This window comes from Cheilinus undulatus, linkage group 16, assembly GCF_018320785.1.
Source record: "Cheilinus undulatus linkage group 16, ASM1832078v1, whole genome shotgun sequence".
In the NCBI taxonomy this organism is placed as follows: domain Eukaryota; kingdom Metazoa; phylum Chordata; class Actinopteri; order Labriformes; family Labridae; genus Cheilinus; species Cheilinus undulatus.
Window position 1 is genome coordinate 12,652,889 of NC_054880.1, and position 22,488 is coordinate 12,675,376.

The 22,488-nt window shown below is 39.0% G+C and overlaps 1 protein-coding gene across 1 annotated transcript; it reads right to left on the bottom strand.

Annotated features, from left to right (window-relative positions):
- Nucleotides 1–10,676: 10,676 nt before the first annotated feature.
- On the bottom strand, nucleotides 10,677–16,643 carry trhrb (thyrotropin-releasing hormone receptor b). Its single transcript, XM_041809746.1, has 2 exons — nucleotides 15,858–16,643; nucleotides 10,677–11,102 (listed from the first exon to the last, which is right to left on the bottom strand). Exons 1-2 carry the CDS (start codon nucleotides 16,638–16,640, stop codon nucleotides 10,677–10,679), a joined length of 1,209 nt encoding a protein of 402 aa, XP_041665680.1. The 5' UTR covers nucleotides 16,641–16,643.
- Between the last annotated feature and the right edge of the window lie 5,845 nt (nucleotides 16,644–22,488).

Below are 22,488 nucleotides of genomic sequence, written 5' to 3' on the forward strand. Positions count from 1 at the left end.
TATTTTTCTGCTCTCCTTCTCCATCCTTTCTTTGTTGATGTCCATCTGCACAGGATCTATGTTTAGAGAAAGCTCAGACATGTTATGGCCTTCTTCTGTTTACCTAGATATAACAAAGACCAAGGAAAATAACTTGTGAAAATGAATGAAAATGAATGAGAAAATCTAAAACTGCATCAGAGTTGGCCTTTAAGTCTTGTTTTTCTTTATTAAAAAAGATGATAAACACAACAAATGTCCCAACTGAAGGCTGAGTTTTTCATCATTGGGCGTCGCAGACATTGTCATTGTCTTGTCTTCAATCCAACAGCCCCACATAAGATGTCCGACGGTAACAGCTGGTATAAGAAAGAACCGCTCTGGCACTGATCGAGATCTCAGACTCACAATAGGCGAGCTGTGAGGGCTTTTAGACTGAGTCGAGATTCAGAAAGAAACAGAAAATATTTTCCTCTGAGGTCAAATCTCATCTCACTTTAAGGTTTCAGAGAGCATCGTTTGTTTATGGATACCAGAGCCTCTTTGTGTTCTGTGGTTCTGCTTTCTTAAAGGGTCATTTCACCCCAATTACTGAACACTTTCTACCCAACATTACTGATATTTGGCCTTGAACTGTTTTATACTTATGAAATAGCTTGTGTTGCTCTTGTTGGGAGGTCTCTGTAGATCTGAAAATGACACTGCTCTTACAGCAAACTGTTGTTTAACTGTATGTAATCAAACCATAGAAATAGAGAGGGTCGCTGCTTTTCTCTGTTTGCTGTATTCTACCTAACAGCTAAATAAATTATGAATTATCCAATATAAATACAGTTATTAATGACTGTTTTGTTGAGCAAGTCACTTCAGATTTTCTTATGACATACTCACATACCATATTGTTAAACAAGTGGTGCTCTGTCACCAGAAATATGACAGGATTATCTATGAAAAATACTTCAACTTTCTTTAATCCCCAGGCCTGACTGAGAGTGAAAGTGAAAGAGAGCAGCACAGACTCATGGATTTACCATGGTCACACCATGGTCTTTCACCCGTTTACACAATGCATTAGCAGGGATTTGTATCTGTATTTGGGCGTTCAGATACAAAAGGGTAATCCTTGGTGCTTCATTTGGCTGCACCTCAGTGCGTATCAAAAACTCTCAAATATCTGATAAAATATACGGACAAAAGTATTCAGCTACCTGGCCATTACAACAAGGCCTAAATGACAATGACTTAAAATACATGTATGTTAGAACAGAGTTGACCCCCCTTTTACAGCTTTAACAGCCTCCAATCTTCTTGGAAGGCTTACCACAAGATTTTGGAGTGTTTCTGCCCATTCATTCTGTAGAGCATTTATGAGGTTAGGCAATGATGTTGGAAGAGAAAGCCTGGCTCACAATCTACCAGGGGTTTAGTTAGTTCTCTCTGCAGGCCAGTCAGGTTCTTCCAAACCGACCTCATCAAACCATGTCTTTATGGTCCTTGCTTTGTGCACGGGAGCACAGTCACATTGGAATAGTAAAGGGCCTTCCCCAAACTGTTGCCACCATGTTGGAAGCATAGCATTGTCCAAAATGTCTTGGTTTGCTGAAGTGTTAAGATTGCTTTTTGCTAGAGATAAGGAGCCTTGACCAGACCCTGAAAAACAGCCCCATACCATTGTCCCTCCTCCACCAAACTTCACAATTGGCAGGTGCAAGTAATGATCTCCTAGCATCCACCAAACCCAGACTCGCCCATCTGACTTCCAAACAGTGAAGCAGGATTTGTCACTCCAAAGAACACTGCTCCATAGTCCAGTGTCAATGTGTTTTACTCCACTTAATCTGACACTTAGCAGTGCTTACATCAATGTGAAAGTTTGAAACTCTTCAGCTATGAAATCAGCAGAGCACTGGTGACTTTTACGCACCATGTACCTCAGCAGTTGTTGACCCAACTCTGTGATTCTCTGTGGTCTTCTGTTGTTCCTAAACGCTTCCACTTTCTAATAATATTACATACAGCTGACTGTGGAATACCCAGCATGGATAAAATTTCACAAACTGTTTTTTATTGCTTGAAGTCTCTGAGCTCTTCAGAACGACCCATTTTGTATCACAGATGTTGAGATGGAGACTGCATGGCTAGGTGATTGAGTTTATACACACCTGTGGCAAAAGGTCTGGTTGAAATAGCTGAATTTAACAATCAACAGGTGTGGCCAAATACTTTTGTCCAAATAGCGTATTTTAATGTATTCGACTAACAGGCTTTTAGCCCTAGAAACATCTAGAGACTATTAGGATATAAAACAGTCCTACATGAGTAAACAGGCTGAAGGTTAATGACTGTCTCTGTCTTTAGGTGCTTCATCTCCATTAACATGTCTCTGAGTCTGGAGCTGATAGACCAACATCCGTGTGTATGAGGAGAGGGCTCACATCAGAACATTATTTATGCCCGCCAGAAATTATATAGAGCCTTTTGAAATTCCACTCACGCTGTTCAGTGTGACGGCTGTAAATTAGCAGTTAACGGGAAACGCACGCTCTCCAGCTGAGTTTTCTATGACAAGCTGTTTGGTAAATGTGATTACAAATTTACATTCATGTGGGGAAAATGCCTTGTTTATGTCTTCACATATTCCCTGCGCTAAATCAATTGCTGGAAATGCATTTTTTACATAATGTTTAATGGTAAGAAATTGATGGAATGGAAACAGTATGTGCATATGAAACATTAGATTTCCATTCTGTCAAAGTCAGACGAGAGAGTCACCGAAACAGGTCATGAATGGAATTAGATTTCACAATAGCATAAAACAAATAAGATAATCAAATCAAAACTGGTATACAGTCGTATTCATTAGAGCAAATCAGGTTATCTTAGTGTGGAAAAGGCAAGGTTCTTAGCATGAGTGCATTAATTGTAGTGTGAGTAAGGCCCATTATTGGTGTGTTCATTTTAAAAATTGAATTAATCACATGCTTTATTCTTTGAGTGTACTTTAGTTAAACCACTGCAACATCTCTGCAGCTACAGTCATGTGAAATAAGAAACACCTCTGTACCTCAATATCTCATTTCATTTTATAAAACGTAGAGACAGCTTAGCTAATTTACCTTTTGACTGTCCCTTTATTTCCTCTTCAATCCATATTAAGCTCTTTTTGCCATGATTGAGTCAAAAGCCAAATCTTTTATTTTCCTGAAGTTCCTGGTTTTATTTTAAAATAAAAGCAGGCCTGTATCCAAACAGAAAGTCATTTTTCCTTAGAGGTTAATTTCAATTGGAGGCAGACTGACTCTATGAATATTTAGTAAGAAAGTGTGTACACTCTGTACATCCGCACATACCCGGGGCTATACCACTGTGTGAGGTGTGGTAAGTATAATTTTACCCTCTGCCAATCTGAATGGAAGACAATCAGGAACGCTCCAATATGAAATCATAAGTACTTAACAATATTTATGTTCAGAAATCCTATTATATGGAGGGAACACAAAGAACAGCTGAGCAGACAGGAGCAGGAACTATAGCCAATCAGGAAGAAAGCTTACTAAAGGAGGAAGCACAGCAAACACAGCTATAGCTTTGATTGCTGTGTAAGTTTTATGCCAGTTTTACACCCCGTCCCTTTCTAATTGCTGAATCATGAACACTGACCTTAACTGAGTCGAGTGAGGCCTGCGGGTCTTTAGATGCTGTTCAGGGTTCTTTTGAGACCTCCTGGATGAGTCATTTTGCTAGGCCGGCCACTCCTGTGAAGGTTCGCCACGTTTCTCCATTTGTGGTTGGTCACAGTTGATTCATGATTTAACAAAGGGGCAATGAGGGCCAGGTAGGTGCACGGTATGCCATGTTGGTCTTTTCATTACACATGAAAAAAACTCTCACAGTTTGAAAAACAGTTTTTCATTTCACAGACATCTTTCTTCTTTTTGACCTGTATATGAATGAGAGTTTGTTAATGAATGATCTGGCCTTGAACTATTGAAATAAGAAGGCAGACAGTCTGTAAAGGCATAGCTCAGTAATTTTGAAACTGTGAAGTGTGGGGTATTGAGTAGGGAGAGGTAGTTACAGACAGGCATGGAAGCTTTGCAGTGCTGCAGATGTACACTATATAAATGAGCTATTTTTAAAAGAAATAATTAACTGAATTCTCAGGTAAACTCTTGGATAAATGTATGCTTTACAGAGAAAATCCTTAGTGCTTTACTTTCCATCAGCAGGCTACATAGTTTCAGCTCTTCCTTCGTACGCCACATTCGTGTTTCTCTGCCTGCAGAACAATGATCAGCCGGCTTTTAGACTCTGGAATAAGCTTAAAAAAAAAAACAAATCACACATAAAAATGTGCTTTCTTTTCTGGAAATTTTATTTGGAGCATCAAGAAAATGTTCAAATCAGCCACTTTAATATAACCAAACAACATACCCACAAGATCACATTATTTTAAAAGCAAGACCAAGACAGGAGCTGCCAAAACAGGTATCACAAAATAACATTTAAACAAGATTTACAAAGCTTTAAAGAAATAAAAAATGGCATAAAAATACACAGACTGCTCAGACTGAAAATAATCATAAATACAAATCATTTTTTTAAATATAAAGCAAACATACAAGTGCATGAATGTGCTGGTGTAAGGCATACGCAGTATATTTACACCTCTTAAATGGTTTTAAACCAGAGTGTTATTCTGCTTGAGTGCTGCCCAATTTATGGTTTTGCTTTGATCAGAAATTCATGAACTGTTACTGATCTGGCAGAAAATGCCACAAAACATCAGCATATCTGAACATCACACGCTCATTCAGGCATTTTTCACCCGCTCACTGACGGCTTTCGACACTAAAAAGCGAGACAGGCGAAGCGATGGTTTGTTAGCTCCACACAGTTCACATGAACCACAACGCAGACCAAAATATTCACTTCACTTTGCTTCAACTTAACTTTAAGAGCTGCAGTTAATTTATAGCTTCATATGTTACATTAAACCTTTGTAACACTATATACAGTCTTTTACACTGTAAAACATTGAGGTTTACAATCACTGCTGCTCAGACCAACAAGAAAAAAGAATAATTTCAAAGGATGAACCAACACGGCATGTTTTATCAGAGGTCAAAATAAAGCTAAGGCTGTGTTATATCAATGTACATTTCTTTAAACTAATGACCATTTGAAATATTTCCCCTTCTTGATTTTAATGCTTGGTGAGGGAGAAGTGACATAGGCAAAATACAAGCTCATTTCAAATGAGAGTGGTGTGCGTAGTAAAAAAAAAAAAAAAAAAAAATCTACTGGTATTGAGGGCATTTTTGGTTTAGGATGAAAGTCAAAATCTCTGACCTGCACTGGATTTGGCACTTGCCAGCACAAAAGCATAGTATTATGAATCGTCCCTATATCTTCTGGTTTCCTTGAAAAGCTCCAAAGCGCCGTGAAAGCTCATTTTGGCACTTTGCATGCAGTAGCTGCATTTAAAAACTGATACGGGCAGAGTATTCTGGCTGTACTTGGTTTCATTTCATCTGTATTTCTTCACGTTCTCTTGAAGCTCGTAAATATGGCTCAAATATTACAACACAACCGGTAATCATGAGGTCAGTGTTGGGCAATATCAAGACAGTCTGGCTGCAGCCCATTCATATCTGCCAGCCACTCTCACGACCATTCGTCTAAGACGCTGTGTTTCTCAGAACAGCTTGCTCTTCATAGAAACATTCCCAATGCAGCTAATGGAGCCTACATAGCTGTTAGCTGCATGAGCTACATAGTTAACAGAGCAATGTAACTAAAAGAGCTAAAGCTAAGCTTACAAAGCAGCTACATAGGCTATCTATCAATGATATCTGTGTTGCTAAGTTAGCTTTGGCTACATTTGCTCATGTTGCTAAAGTTCACTTAGCTATATTGGCTTTCATAGTAACGTTTATTATGTAGCTAGTGTGGCTATGTTAGTGGTGAGCTACCGTTTAGGTAGCTACTTCTAAAATGCATACGCCTAATTTAATCCCGGATTAGACCCCTGACTTTTTTTTCTGTTTTCTCTGATAACTGAGCTTCATAGCAAACGTAGCTAACGTGGAAAAGCTGAGCTGACAAAGCAGCTATGAAAGCTTCATAAGTGTGCCATCTATGTAGCTATATTTGCTTTAGCTACATTTACTGAAGCTCACGTCACTTTAGTTAATTTAGCTATATTGGCTTTTGTAGTAATATTAATTATGTAGCTAGAGTAGCTATGTTCGTGATGAGCCCCCGTTCGTGTAACTACTTCTAATATGTATATGCCTAATTTAATCCCAGATTAGACCCCTGACCTTTTTGTCTGTTATTTATGAAATATTGCTTTGTATGTAATGTTTGCAATGTTTTTTTCATGAATATAACTGCCAGACTGTGAATAATCTAAAAACCGGAAACATGTTGTACCAGCAAATTCCAGTATTTCCTTTCTGAGACAGACTAACAGTGTGTGAGAGTGGCCATCAGAAGTGTACTGTCTACAGCCTGACCATTTTTAGCTATGCAGCCATTACAATCATATAGTAGGCATGTATCTGACGTTACCTCACCTGAGCACAGAGACAAACAGCTACAACAGATTAGGAGATCGGACTGAGCAGCAGCGAAGGAGTTGTGAACATCCATATTCCTACTGGAATATTATTTTAACATCCATACCATGAAAAAAGACATCTGTGAGTATGTGCACTGTAACGGTGGTAGGCTACAGTTTACAATACACTGTAAAGTGTGTCCTAAATTGCATACTTCTGTTAGTATACGGTATTACAGTACAGTACAGAGCACTCAATCACAGGGGTTACTATTGTCTCAAATGGTATACTGCCAATTTGCACTAACAGGAAATGGTGACAGTTTAACTACCTCTGTTTTCTTATCCTACTTCTTTTTAACAGCAAATTATCAATAGATGTTAAGTAATTATAACCAAAATTTGACAGCTGTTTTCACTCACTGTTAGATTCATGTAACTTGTATTTTATGTTCACATTATTCACTTAAAAAGAATTAATTTATTTTGTTTCAAATACCTTTCCCCGGACTAAAATCTACTGTTGTTGCTAACACATGTTAGCGAGCAATGCTAGCTTGCTAATTGTACAATATCCACTAAGTCAGCACTATGGCGTTCATTTAGAATGCAAAGTGTCAATTCTTGGACATTTTTGAGTCTGCAAAGTAGTATGCTGCATTTGAGTATACTTCTCAATTTGAACGCTCGATGCATGCTTATGTACCCACAATGCCAGGAGTCAGGCTGCAGACCGTACATCTCTGACCGCCTCTGTAATAGACCATTCCTCTGAGATACAGTACGTCTCTGAACAGAAATACACGCTAAAACGTTTGAAATATAACTGGATTAAACTTCAGTTTAGGGTTAGGGTAATATGTAGGACCCTAGAAGTTAAAAACCTGACTTGCAAAACCAAATAAAAAAAATGCTTAACAACGCTAAGTAAACGTCTGCAGGAAAAACCTTGGCTTCCATAAAAACATTGTAACGCTGCTAACTGAGCTTACATAGGTTCATTAGCTTCATAGGCTATGTACTTAACATAGCTATGCAGCTAACGTGGCTAGCGCTGAGCCTACAAAGCAGCTCCATTAGCTAAGTAATCTACGTAACTACATCAGATTTAGCTGCTAAAGCTAACTTAGCTACATTTGCTTAAGTATTAATGTTAATTATGTAGCTAGTGTAGCTATGTTAGCTTTAGCTAAAGCAAAGAAAGCTAAAGGGAGCCACTGTATGTGTGATTACCTCTGAAACTGTTCTATACTTAATTTAATCCCAGTTTAGACTTCTGATCTTTGTTTTATTTATGAAATGTTGCTAAGTCTGTAAGGTTTGCAGTGTGGTTAATTCATGAATGTAACTGGCAGACTTTATTTACAAATAAAGATGAGTTTTTTTAAACAATCTAAAACTGGAAAACATTGTACAGGCAAATTACAGCACTTCTATTCAGAAAGAGACGGTGTCTCCGATGAACTGTCTGAGATGTCTGTGGCCGTCAGGGGTCTATGGTCTGCAGCCAGGCTGTCTTGGAATGTTTAGTACAGAAGTATGAGATTTGGGACACACTGAAAAGCTTTTCTGTTGTGTGTAGTATAACCATCAGCTAGCTAGGTTGACAATTAGCTTTTATTTGATCAAGTTCTTCTCTAACATAGGCTTACACTTTACAGCGTCAGAGAGGAAAGTGCTGCCTTGTGATGGGGTAAACTGCAACAAAATCATTTCCAGTGGCTGCCCAGCAGAAAACCAGAAGGATTGTTAAGCCTTGCTAGTTTTTAGCCACGTCCAAGATACGGAGCTATTATTGTTGCAAAACTATTTGCAAATGCATACAAAGGTCTGTTCAGACATTTGTGGATTTGTGCACAAATTTACAAATCTATTTACACATTTGAAGATTTCTGTACAGATCTTTGTACGCATTTGCAAATAGTTTTGCAACAATAATAGCTCCATACTAGGCAACAATAACTTAGCCAGGAGTTAAAGCCTTTTGTGTTATACCTAGTCACACCATCAAATGGAAATGTTATTTTAGTTGAGGATAACAACTCTTAGGTTTTTTTATCTTTCTAGTTTGTAATGGTTCATTTGCAGCTAGAAGGAAGGCTAACCTCACTAGTTTGCCATTGAAAAGTTCAGTACTGTTTAAGTTGACTTGATCTTTCACTGCTTTAGGTTATCAAGTTTTTCAATATTAATGTTTATCACTATCAAAGCCATTAGTAACAGCATATCACTAGAATAGATTATACCCTATCAGGAACACGTTGGAGCTCTAACAGCCCATAATAATCTTATTATATATAATACTGAGGTTTATTAATGCTTTACCTTACTAAAATCATCTCCACCCTCTGTCAGTAAATACAGAGTAATTTGTTGGGAATTGCTAACAATAGCAAAAGTCCAGCTCAGCCTCCTGAGCTCAACACAGTCTATCTTAGTTTTCATATTGCACTTGAGGTTGTGAGGTTGTCATGTCCTTCGCAGTAAAAATAGATCCTGTTTTGTCCATGAAGGTTCAGGTGTGAGTCACTCTTAAAAGGATGACCTGCCCTGAAAAAGCAAAGGAGGGGGGGCTATCAGAGCTGTGCATGTTGAGTCCTCTGGTGTGAAAATAACTCCATATCTCAGAAAAAATGGTGAATGTAGTTTACTAACTCTTGCATTGCAAAACTGCTGGCCTCTTAAGTGAAATATATGTCCATATATATAACTTTTAAACTGTTCTCCATGCATGTCAGGCTGGACAAAAGAATTTGACAGCAATTTTGAAGACTTGGACATAACATTTAGTTATTTTGTTTAGCAGTGGTCCCCAACCTTTTTCTTTGGAGCCTCTCAAACTTGAAGCTAATCCCAGCTAGTATTAGAGGCGGGTACACCCTTGACTAGTCGGCAGTCAACAACAGGGCTGACAGAAAAAGGGGCACAAAATATTTCTGCTCACATCTGCGGGTAATTCAGTAATCATTTCATCAATTGAGCATGCTTCTGGTCTGTAAGGGGAAGCTGGAGTACCTGGAGAGAGCCCACACATGCATGGGGAGAACTTGTACACTCCACTCTGATAGGCCTCCAATCGGGAATCGAACCAGGAACCTTCTTACTGAGCTGTCAGTGCTAACCACCACGGCACAGTCCACAGTAATACCAAGAAGCAGATCTTACCAGATGACCTACTTCTACACAGTTCAGTAACGGCTTAATTCTCAATGTTTTATATGCACGCTAAAATGGACATAACCTTCTGTCTGTACTTTACGTCACCGTCGTTGAGTGAGTAACGTCACTTCTGCTGTCCAGGTGGGGCTAGGCTGGACAGAACAGACTCTGTGATGTGAAGTGCAGATGGTCTGTGTAGACAGTTATGATTATATGACCTTGAATACACAAGGATCTATGAGCATTAAAAGGAGCTTCAGTGAGTCTTAGGTAGAGGGGCAGGACCCCTGGTTGGGAACTAATTCATGAAAGTATACTCTGCTTTATCTTTTATATGACCCTACATGATCCCATGGTTAACTCCTTATGAAAATTTAACTGAGGAGTAAAACATGTTGAATTTTTTCTGGATTTCTTCACAATCCAACATCTGCAGGTTTAAGGCACCTCTGCTCTGCCTTTACTTTTGAAGCAAAGAGGCTACGTTCACTCCTCAAATTCAATCTATAATCAAATCTCTTGAACTCAAGCATACATTAGTATTCTCACAGCTAGAGGCTGGAGACAGAAGTTCTGCACTGCAGGATTATTAATGAGAAATGTTTCTGTGCTGATCTGGATTGTTGCTCAGATGATTGTTGCATCTGACTGCATTCATTCAAACCATTCATGTTTTAGTGACTCATTCACATTATATTATAGGTTTAAGACGAAGATAAGACACCGCTAGGAGAGCTTTTCTGTCGATATTTGAGCTTTACGATCACAGAGATCCATCTCCACAAAGAGCTTGCACCCCTCAGACTGTGATTACATATCAGCTGCTGTCATTTGTTTACATCTGACACTTCAGCCACCTGGCTTTAAATGTCAGCGAGCACTGGAGACACAATATTCCCTCTTTGAGCAATATTTTCAGATTTTTAATCCTCCATTGACTCTCAGTATCATCTCTGCAGCCTTAAACAAAACTTCAGGCTTCGCTGAAATCCACCTTCCCGTACACACATTGATCCTGGAACATCATCTTCTGTTCAGACAACAGGTCATCTGTGACCGTGAGCTCCTCCAGCTCTGTGGTGAAGTGATCGGTGCTCTCCACCATTGACGTGTCTTTGACGGCGCTGTACGTGAGTGCCACGCTGTACGCCGTGGGTTTTTCCGATCCTTTCCTCCCGCAGCGGCAGATCTTGCGGAAAGCGGCGCGAAACTTCTGCGACATGGCGTTGTAGATGACAGGGTTGATGGCGCTGTTGAGGTAGACGCAGATGCGACAGAAGAGGAGGAACCAACTGTCCAAGTAGGCCTGGTCCAGGAAGGAGTTGACCACCACTAAAGTGCGGTATGGCATCCAGAGCACGGCGAACAGGATCACCACAACAGCCAGCATCTTTGTCACCTGTAGAGGGCAGCGAGGGGAAACATGAGGACTGGTGTGCAAACTAAAGAGTGTGCAGTGGGAATGCCAATACTGCTGAGCTGTTAATGTGAAAATATAAAACAAACATGGAGCTACATATAAATAATCTACTTTCTCATTACAGTACTGAAGACAATGCCAACATGCAAAATAAAACTGTAGTTCCTTGAGTGTCCACTTGAGGCTGCCTCCAAAAAACGATGAATCACCATTAGGTTTCCATATGATAATGCTCATTTTTACATCAGAATGAAAATGTTTACAGCCACATTCAAAGACAGTTTTGGTCTCTATAGCTTATTTCTTAATCTTTATTTTCATATAGCACACTCATTTCTTGACAGCTAAGTTTTTGATTGGCTGCTTTGAAGTTACTTGCCAGAAAGAGTAAGGCCTATCTCAGCTCCACCTCCTGACCTTTTTTTAGACCATTAAAAGTTAGTTTAAGACAGGAATTACATTATTCTATACATATAATTCTAATATTCACTATTCTCCACTGTTCAGCTTCAAAATGTTTGTTCTGAAAACTAAGGGGGATGCCACTGAGACTTTCCACAAGTACTGAAATCTAAAACTGTTTTTAATTTCAGACAAGCCAGGATATGCCGTCAGAATTTCTAGAAATGCCCAGGTCAGAGCAAACATTTGCAACGCAACCAGACGGTAAAGCATGAATGAAGTCAGACACTGATGTTAGACAAGAAAGCCTAGCTTGAAACCTCCATTCCAGTTCATCTCAAAGGTGCTCAGTGGCATTTGCCAAACCAGGACTCACCCATCTGACTGCCAAATAGAGAAATGCGATTCATCACTCCACAGAGAGCGTTTCCACTGCTCCATAGTCCAGTATCAGTGTGCTTTACACTACTCCATCTGACGCTTGGCATTGGACTTGGTGATGTGAGGCTTACATGCAGCTGCTCAGCCATGGAAACTCATTCATGAAGCTCCTGCCGCATCGTTTTTGTGCTTACGTTAATGCCAGTGGAAGTTTAGAACTCTTCAGCTATGGATTTAGCAGAGTGGACGACTTTTACTCCTTGAGGCTGAGTTGCTGTTGTTCCTAAATGCTTCCTATTTCTAATACTATCACTAACAGTTGGCAGGGATGAAATTTCACGAACCATCTCATTGAAAAGTTGTCATCTATCAGAATACAACGCTTGAAATCACTGAGCTCTTCAGAACGACCCATTTTGTATCGGCTAGGTATTTGATTTTATACACCTGTTGCAATGAGTTTAATTGATACACCTGAATTCAGTAATTAACGGCTGTAAATACTTCATTTGGCATCTAGATAGAGAAGGGAACCAGGGAGAAAAAATGGGGGTCAGCTTGTTTCAAAAACTATGTCCAAGCTATGGGGCCAGCCCTAACCACTAGGCCGTCTTGTTGACGCAAAATTGTCAGTGGTTTTTTTTTTTTTTTTTTCAATTTTCTTTCGCAAAAACTATTTTATCACATTTAAGAAAAGAATAAGTATATTAAAATATTTTTGGCCACCTATGTGACTTAACACAGCTTATCTTTTCATTAACTTGACCCCCGTGGACTTTCTCGTGCTTTTTACTCCCAACCTTTACTTCCACCATTGCTCGTTATACTTTAAATGACCACTAGAGGTCACTACTTAACTATTCACCAAAATACAGAAGTCTTCATCTGCTGGCTGAACAAAAGACATCTCAAAATAAACTTATTCCATATTCTGATGAAATTCAAACTGTTTTTTAGTCACAGAAAAGAGTGCAGTTTCATCTTTAATTACATAATTATTCATTCATGTTTTTCTTCTATTAAATTCATATATTTTCTTTCAGTCAGAATTTAGGATATAGCTTTACATCGGTATCAGCAAGATAAATAATGTGGCATGAATCGATGTAAAACTGTTGTGTCTAATCATTTTTGATGCTGCCATCTGACATACCTGACTGCTGACTACTGATTCTACGTCTAAGTAAAAGAGACGACCTTTTGGATAAATTGATAGGAGAGAAAATGCCAGCATGGTGGGAGTCTTGCATCACAAGAAGTGATAGAAAACATTGGTGCTATCTAAAACATGACTTTAACCCTTGTTTCATATTTAATACACACTTTTATGAGACATGATCAACAAATTACTTTAAAAACATTTTGGATAAAATCTAATAAATTATTTTTAAAAATCCCTCCAGTGGATTATCAATTGAAAGATATGGGTAATGCAGCAGATGTGATACAAAAAAAAACTATTTGAATTTTTATGACAGTTTTTCTTTTGGGGGGATTTCAGTAGAAGATTTTTAAAAACTAACAACATACCAGATCAACTGTTTCAAATATCCATGCATGGATATTTGTCACATTCATCTGGGACCTCCCATAGAAAGCCTTTGGAAAGGACAGAGCTTTTCAAAAAATTCTCAGAAGGTGATTGGAGGAACGTTCTCTCTTTCACATTCATGATGGGCCAATTAGTGCAGCAAGACCAAATGATGTTGTACGCATGCTCTACTCTTGACCCAATAAGCTGCCGCTGCCATAATGGCAGAGCTTCTCGTGAATAGTACTGATGTCAAAGCCAGTTGGGAGATGTGCAAAAACGTCAAAGACAAGCTTCAGGGCAGCTTTTTTCTCCTGTTTTAAGAAGAATTGTGGTTCCAATTAAGCTGCCACTTTCCTACTGCAACATATGAGCTAACAGCTAACAGCTACCACGGCAGCAGCCATTGGGTATGCCAGCAAACCCCACCCATAACCATCACAAACCCATGCTGAAGAAGGTCAGCAGAAGAGTGAAAACATCTTGCCGATCATGAAATGCTTTTATTGTTGTCTAATTTTTATGTCACGCAGAAACATTGCAACCTGACACGCCAGATGGATGTGTTTCACACATCCATCTGGGAAAGCTTCAATAGGAAACGTTTGAGAAAAGGCAGAGGCTTTGAAAAATCCTTGGAGTATGATTGGGTGAACGTTCTGTCTAACACATCTCTACGGGCCAATAAGAGCAACAAAACACGTGATGAAGCCACTAGCAAGCTGCGCGTGCGCAGCTACTGAGGAATAACACGAAACATGGTGACTATAGAAATGTAAGAACTCGACTTTTGTCGTTTTTGAAAAGAAAACAACTCACTGCTGTTCTTTGTTCTTCTTTTAACAAAGAAATGTCATCAAGTTCTGATAAAACTGGCACTTTAGCAGCATCCACGCTAATCTCTTCCTCCATAACTGCACCAGCTCTTACCTGTTTACGTTACGACTCTGCTGCGCCTGAAAGTACTGCCCCTCGTTGCTGATTGGCCCTGTCACTTTCTAACCGGGCCCAAACAGTTCAGATGGGAGCTTAACAAGATAGATTTGCCAGTGAAAAACAAGGAAATGGGCGTGTCCATCTGCTTTGCAAGGTTAGAAACATGGTAGACTTTTGTTAAAATTGGTGCTATACTGGAGCTAAATATGGAGCTAATCACCACACTGGAGGCAGCCATTGCAAACGACTTTGTGTATAACTAAACCCTGCCTGTAGCTACCGCCTCATTCTCCTGAAATTACACTGATTTGTCTGAACAGTGTTTGGTTCGGCACTAATGTTATGGATTTGAGCTTTTCAAGAGATGGAGTCTGGCAAATCCAAATGCTTTGTAAGGTTCCAAAAAATGAGAATTTTCTTGCTATTATTTGAGGTATCTGCCTCTAAAGGATTAAACATCTGCATCAGTATCAGTCTAAATTTTCTAGAGTCAGTACATTACTAATCAGTGTGAAACGTCTCTAAAAGCCTGTCTGTTCTTAAACATTAAAGCAACTATTTGCTTCTCTGACAATATTTTCTGGATGATAAATTTTAAAGGATCACCCAACTGTAGGAGTTTGTGTTTTTTGTGTAAGTGATATGTGATAGAGAGCACGACAACAGATGCTCATCAGCCCCAGTAATACTGTTTGGTCATTGACTTCTCTCACTGATAATCATATTTATACAAATTCACGTGATCAGCTGTTTCTTCAGTTTAAATTGAGTTTTCTACATTCATAATTTTCTTTCAAAGTTCATGCGACAATAGTCATCAAAGTAATTCATTTTCAAAGCTTTTCAAAGCTGTATTGAGAGTCCCATTTCCAAAAAAGTTGAGACATTTTGTAATATGTAAATCACTGCTGAATATTATGATTCACAAAACACTGAAACCAAGCCAAAGATAACATACAGATGTTGAAGACAATTATATGCCCATTTTGAATTTGATGCCAGTAACAGGTATCAAAAAATTTGGGACAGAGCCAATTAAATGTGTGATTTCAGTGTTTGCAGATGATCAAATGATGTTTTAACACTTTTATATAAGACTTTTATGTAACACTGTATTACCACAAAATATAAGTAATAATGCATGGATGTGCAGCATTCCTTGGCTGCAGTTTTTGATGTCTAGGGTATTTAGGGAGATTTATTCAGAAATATTGGCACCATTTTCAAATTGAAAGTGTTTTGGGATTATTTTTCTGTATGGCTAAAGGTCTCAGAACTGTGGTTGAGTAAAACAAAGGACATGAAACTAAAGGAATCAATTATAGCCCCTTATCTTATCTCACTTCCGGTCAATATCAATATTATTAATATATTTCTTATGGATTAAATCTACAATTTTGGGCCTTATGTTTGAAAGAAGCCACGTTTTGAAGACTAACTGATGTTCCTGTTGACAGTAAAGTTTATAATGTCTTTCTACCCACCTGTCTGCGTGAGGTGGCCGTGGAGCTGGAGTGCCTGGAGTTCTTGCAGCTGCTCTTCTTCTCCACGGCGTGGTCGTTCTGTCCGTTCTTCTTCTTGTCTTTGGGGTCTGAGGGCAGCGGATTGAGGAAGAGGATCCTGGCGATGAGTCCATAGAGCACGGCGGAGAGCAGCAGCGGCACCACGAAGAAGACGCCGAAGTCAAAGAAGTAAATGGGCAAATAAAACTTCCTGGAGACTCTGTAGCCGCACGTGATGATGGTGATGTTGTCGTACACGAGCTCCTGGATGTCAGACAGGTAGAACCACATCACGCAGTACAGAGAAGTGAAAGCCCAGACGAACAGGATGATCTTTTTAGCTCTGGAGAGCGTGCACAGAAACTGAGCTTTAATGGGATGGCAGATGGCGATGTATCTCTCTATGGTGAAGGCGGTTATGGAGCACGAGGACGCGTTGATCCCCAGATACTGGAAGTAGGTGATGCAGAGGCACCCATAGTGTCCGAACACCCAAGAACCGAAGATGCTGTCTGTGATCGTGGGTAACCCAGCCGCTGTGAGCACCATGAGGTCCGCTACAGCCAAACTCACCAGGTAGCAGTTTGTTGGAGTCCTCATGTGCTTGGTGGTAAGAACAACCAAGATCACCATGACGTTTCCAACGATTCCTAACGCGCAAATTACAAAAAGTAGCAAACTGCTGATCACCTTGTACTGGATGCTGTAGTCCGTCCACGTCCCCAAAGTCTGGTTCATTTCTGGGGATGCTGTAAAGTTTTCCATCTCGATGTTTCAGCTCAAAAATCAGAGAGCAATCAGACCCTTCAGATCACCAAAACAGCTTTTACGCGCGGGGATAATGAGAAACAAATTACCTGTACACGCCCGGAAAACTATCTTAAAATCTTTCAGGGAGTTCAAAATGTCTCCCAGCTCTGTTAAAGCCTCAGGCTGTCACACAGAGCTGCTCTGACTCTGAAGTAAATCCGCGGTCGTGCTGTGCGTAAAAATGGATGCGTCTCTGTGCTCTCCGCAGAACAAAGTGCGTCTGTCAGACAGATGGCGGTTTGGTTTTGAGCCCTGCTCTTGGCACAAGCTCTCATTACGCATGCGAGGGGATTAGCCCATTATTATATTTTCAGAAGCAGACCTCCCCTTAAGCATAGCTGCTCTGGTGCCAAAATAACACCATATAGTTCCACATGTGGTTTCCTCCTTAGTTACAGAAGGGGATGAACACAAAGAGATAGTTAAACATTCAGGAGACTTTAATTAAACTAATGGGAAACTTCATCTTTAAATTTCTGTTCCTTTCTTTTTCATTGGTGCACAGAGAAGTCTTTCCTTCAGTGAGCTCAACAGGCTGCCACTCTCTTAGAGTAGGCTGCCTGTGTGCATGATTGCAAAATGCATTATGGAATTAACTGCAGCCCCTGTAATAGAATAATATCTCTGGTTGGGCCCATGGGTGCTTAATCATTTCTAATATAACTCTTATTTGGATTTTTTTTGCTTGAAAAGTTGAGCGAAACTTCTAAGCATTTATTTTACTTTTTATTTTAATAATGAATAAAATTCAATAGATTTGTTATCAGATAGTCAGTGTACTTTCAGGCAGTTTCATCTTCTGATAGGAATGATCCTAAAAAAATCTAGAGAAACCCTTGCTATTCCAGGTTTATGTTTTTTGTTTTATTTTTTATTTTATTTTATTTTTTTTTCAAAAAGGGGTGTTTCCCTTTTTGTTTTCCATTTCAGTCACCAATCATGGAAAACTAAAAAACAGAAATAAAAAAATAGTTCTATTTTTTATTTATGGTAATTCTGGTTTTTGTTTTCTTGTTATAAAGAAAGACTTGAAGAACAGGAAAACGTGCGACCCAATGGGAAAGGTAAACATTTCAAAATAAAAGCCTTCAAGTCAAAACAAAGCTTACATAGCTGTCCACTGTGTTTTTACAGAGTAATGCCATCCCCATTTAACGTATACAGTGAATTAGAAATAATCTTAATGGTAAATATTCTGAAGAATTAATAAACTATGTCATCATTAGTACAAAAATATTTAAAGTCAAATATTTAATTCATGATTGTTCTGTTTGGTGGAAAGATTTGCTGTCTGCTTATAACTGTATGTAAAAATAAAGAATGAATGATTTGATAATAAATGAATAATCAGATAGAAAGGCACATGAGTTTATGGAACAATAAAGTTTCTATTGTTTTATTAACCTGTTTGTTTTAAGTAGCAAATATAACTATTTTTTTTAACATTATTTTGATTCAAATAGGACTAGTTTTATTCTCTCAAACTCAGTAGATGGCCTCGTAGGCTTTTATTTAACACAAGGGCATTTATTCTGAAATGCTTACCTTTCCCATTGGGTCACATGTTCTTCAAGTATTTCTTTAAAAAGGACTAAAAGACAAATTAGACACAATTTTAAAATTGTGTCTTTTGTGTTTCTTTTTTGATATTGAAAATTTTAAAAACCCAGGAAATTAGTTGACTGCTATTATAAGCCATCTTTAACCCGAGGATGGCATTTATTCCCCTCAGGACTATTAAACCCCTGATTTATACTTTCCATCTGTTTGTAAAACCAGCTTCTACTCTCCATGATTAATTCACTGTGCAAGAGTTGGTTGGCAGAAATTTTAGTCTCGAGCATCCCGGACGAGCCCCCATTTGTCAGGAGCTGGCTCAGAGTAGATGACAAAGAAGGGATTCATACAAGGAAAAAGTTTTAAAAGAAGTCAATTTCTTACAAATTAAAGTGAAAATAATCATATTTATGTAAGCCTGCAGGATCTGTTATGGATGCAGTGTATGGATTAGTTCAAACAAACCAAACCAGGTGGTGGAGGGAGAGAGGAGAGAGAGAGAGAGAGAGAGAGGGAAAGCTCCTTGAATAAGCTGAGGCCTGATGATCTCAGGTGTGCATATTTCACTGATGTTCTTCTCAACAGAAGATTTCTTGTGTCATACTTGTCTTTCATTTATTAATTTTCTTTTTTTTTGGTCCTGTTTTATTTTGAGCTTGCTGCTGTTTGTACATCACTTTGCTGATCTATGTTTTTCTGTACAAGCTGCTCCAAACCAAGCACCCCAGAGGGATTAATAAAGATGTTTGAAATGGACTAAATAGATTGTACCTACCTGATTTCCGGGCCCCCTAAGGAAGGGTACCAAAGAGCTCAGCGGGAAGTTTATACAAAGCTTTTTTTGTTGTTGTTAAGAACAAGTTTGTGTAAGCTTATCCTGTTAGGATTTTATCAATGAGAACACTCAAAATGACAGTAATTTTAGTCACCACAGGCAGGCCCAGCCTTTGGCCCCACAAACAACCATCGTTCATTATTCTGTGTGTGTGGTTTGACTCTTGCAGATGTTAAAACTCACCACCCGTATATTTCTCTTCCTTAGACGTCTGCACTGGACCAAGACTGGAACCACTGCTCTCGACACTCATCAAAAAGGTCATAATTTTTACTTATTCTACTACAATTGATTATTATCTTTAAGAATAACAAAAAAAATGCCATTCTGGTAGAGATTTGGACTTATTTTTCAAAGCTTAGTGTAATAAGCTGAAAAGTATTTCCTATTAGGAGCTTATTCTTAAACTAGTTTATCCGTAAGGCGAAAGATGAATAACTCACTTTGTTTCTTTTACTTTTATTGAACACCATTAATTACCTTTCCTCTCTAACTTAAACCATTTATATGAAGAATGCAACGTTGTTTGTTTTAAACTGGAAGAATACCATAAAACTGAAATCCATCAATGTGCCTATTTCTGTCCTTCTGAACTTTTGACAAATCCCTGAAAAGGACAGGATAGGACCTCAGTGGATGCTTTTGTCTGGATCTGGATGACAAAGAGCCCTTTTATAAATGTCTTGAGATAACTTAGGTCACAAATCTAAACAAATAAAAATAAAGAAGATAAAGAGGGTACAAGAGAACAGTTGCATGTGAAATATTGATTTGTTTTCAGTTTCATAACTTCTGCAATCATTTTTCACTGTATTAACCAGGAACAAGAATCTGCAAAAAAAGGATAAATAACAGTAGAAAGCATATGGACACATACTGTAGGACACTCATGAGTAAACCTGACTAACACTCAGCATGTGAATACACAGTAAACCAATCAGAATGTAATTATTCCTGCTGATGGCGGCGAAACATCAACACTGATGACTAAACAGAACATTTAATCAAATTATGCCATGACTCACTGAACAGGTGTCTGAGAGAGCCTGATTGAATATGTGAGGTTTTTAAAGCTGCAGTCCGCTTTAAGTTCCACCACCAGGGGGCTCTCAATCACAACAATAACAAAAATAACACTGCTCGGCTCAGACTACCTCCGCTGCTCCCAGATGACTCTGTTCAGTAATACCTGTACTCCATACGGCATATTCACAAAGTAATAAATCTAAAGGATGATTTTCACAGAATAATTCAGACCACAAGGTACTCATACAGCCTCTTTAAACAGCTTTTCTCCCTCATTCTGGGAAACTTATCTATGAAACCAAAAAGGCGGTTTATTGTTTAGTAAACATACTTTATGGAGTTCTGTTTTGTCAAAAAGACTAAATAGAGAGCAGCAGGGGTGAGCAGAGCTGGGTGGCACTTTTACAAATGTGAGTGGGACAACACTGCTATGGGGTCGGGAGAGAGCGTAATGAGGTATGGGGGAGCTTGGGGAATAAAAAGCCAATGGCAGAGATAGTCCATCACAAGCAGGGGTGGAAAGTAGCTACAGAGTATTTGTACTTTTAAAATTTTTTTTTACTCCTACTTAAGTGAGTTTTTTTACTACAGTAACTGTACTTTTATTTGAGTACAATACTCTTATACTTTTTTCCACAGCCACTGACTACACAGTAGCACATAGAGGGAGAATGATTTTACATCACTTCTCAAAACAGCTGTTGTACACATCAAAAACTGGAGTGTTGAACATTTGAGAGTTGATTTTTACTCCTAAAGTGTCGTTTTAACTCCATTATTTGATAGAGATGATCCACTGGTGTTAGTTCAAGTCTGTAAAGAGTCAGCTGATTTAAGCTCCGCCCACAGCCGGGGGATGTGTGGGCAGAGTTCCCCATCATCCCCTTGGGCAGAGTGTTCAGCTGTGTTTGGTCGTTGCCTGTTGTATACTGTTCCCAGCTGGGGTTCACGTATGCACCATGAGTGAAGTTATCCACTAAGTTAGAATTCCCGCCTCTGACATAGTGTGTATTCTTCATTCTCCTGTGGAGTGTCAGTGCATGTGTTTGTGTGTGTGTGTGTTTGAGTGTGTGTTGCCTCCTCCAGGCTGATTCCTGTCACCTGTGCTGCTGCTGCTGAAAGGTGAAGCTGAACCGATCAGCCAGTCAGAAAAATCATTGTACTGCTGTACAACTTCAACAGCTTGGCCAAGAATAAAACAGGAGAAACTGGTGAAAGCTTCTTTATAGATTCAGTGATCTTTTCTTTAGTTTTCAAACATTCATAGTCAAAGATGAGCTCTCAGACCAATCAATAATCACTCACCACAAGGCCGGTGTCCTGGTTGGGATACAGTCACTGAATCGTTGGCAAACCTGACAGTATGTCCGCCTTCATTTTGCTCTGGCACTCATTTGCCTTTAAAATAAATAAAAGTGGTGAAAGGACACATCCCAGAGGAACACCATGTCAAGTCCTGGTATGCATTTTGAATGTATACATCTCTACCTGCTCTGTAGGGGAACTGGAGCTGGTCTAAGCTGTTCTGAGTTGCATCCCACACCCCAGCTTTTATAATTCCCTTGAAAGTTTTCATAGTGAGAGAAGTGAGAGCGACATGTGGAAAGTCATTTTGAGATTTTGGTGTTTTTGTCCTAGGCACGATGACAGATTCTTTTCAAAGACGAGGGACCCTGTGAAGCTGGAGAGACTTTGTGAAGATGGAGGAGAAAATAACAACCAGTTGCTCTGCACAGTGCTGCTGCATGTGGCCGATAGACCGGCACCACTTCCACTTCACTCAGATAAGGTGAGGCCGAAACATGAAGAGAAAAGGCAAACAGTTAAATCTTGAATTCGATCCTGGGGCAAACAGTAAGCCAGTCAGAGAGCAGCACAAGGGTAAAATGGTCCCTCTTTTTAGACCTGTTGGGAGACAAGGAGTCACATGTTGAACCTGCTGCAGGTGCTGGATGTGCGAGTGGCTCAGCCTACATATAAAGAGAAGCAGTAATCAAGTCAGGATGTTATAAATGCATGTATTAGACCCTCTAAATCTTTTTAAGCTTTCGCTGTCAGCTAAAAAAAAGCTGGACTCAACTGATATCAAACTATCATCAGCAAAAAAATTCACCATGACAACTATGAAAATCCAGAATTTATCTGGCTTTAGAAAATTGATTAAAATTTTAAGCTCATGTGAGCACTCAAGTAAAATATATACGGACATTGGAGCGCAAAAATTCAACATGGCTCCTTCATTGCAAACACAAAGCCCAAAAACAAAAACAATTCTAAAAAATAATGATCAAAAAATAAAAGCTTGCACATCTGCAACATCAACATTCAGTGATGAAATGTTAAAAATAAAAAATGAGAACTAAAAGAGCAGGGATGACAATGTGA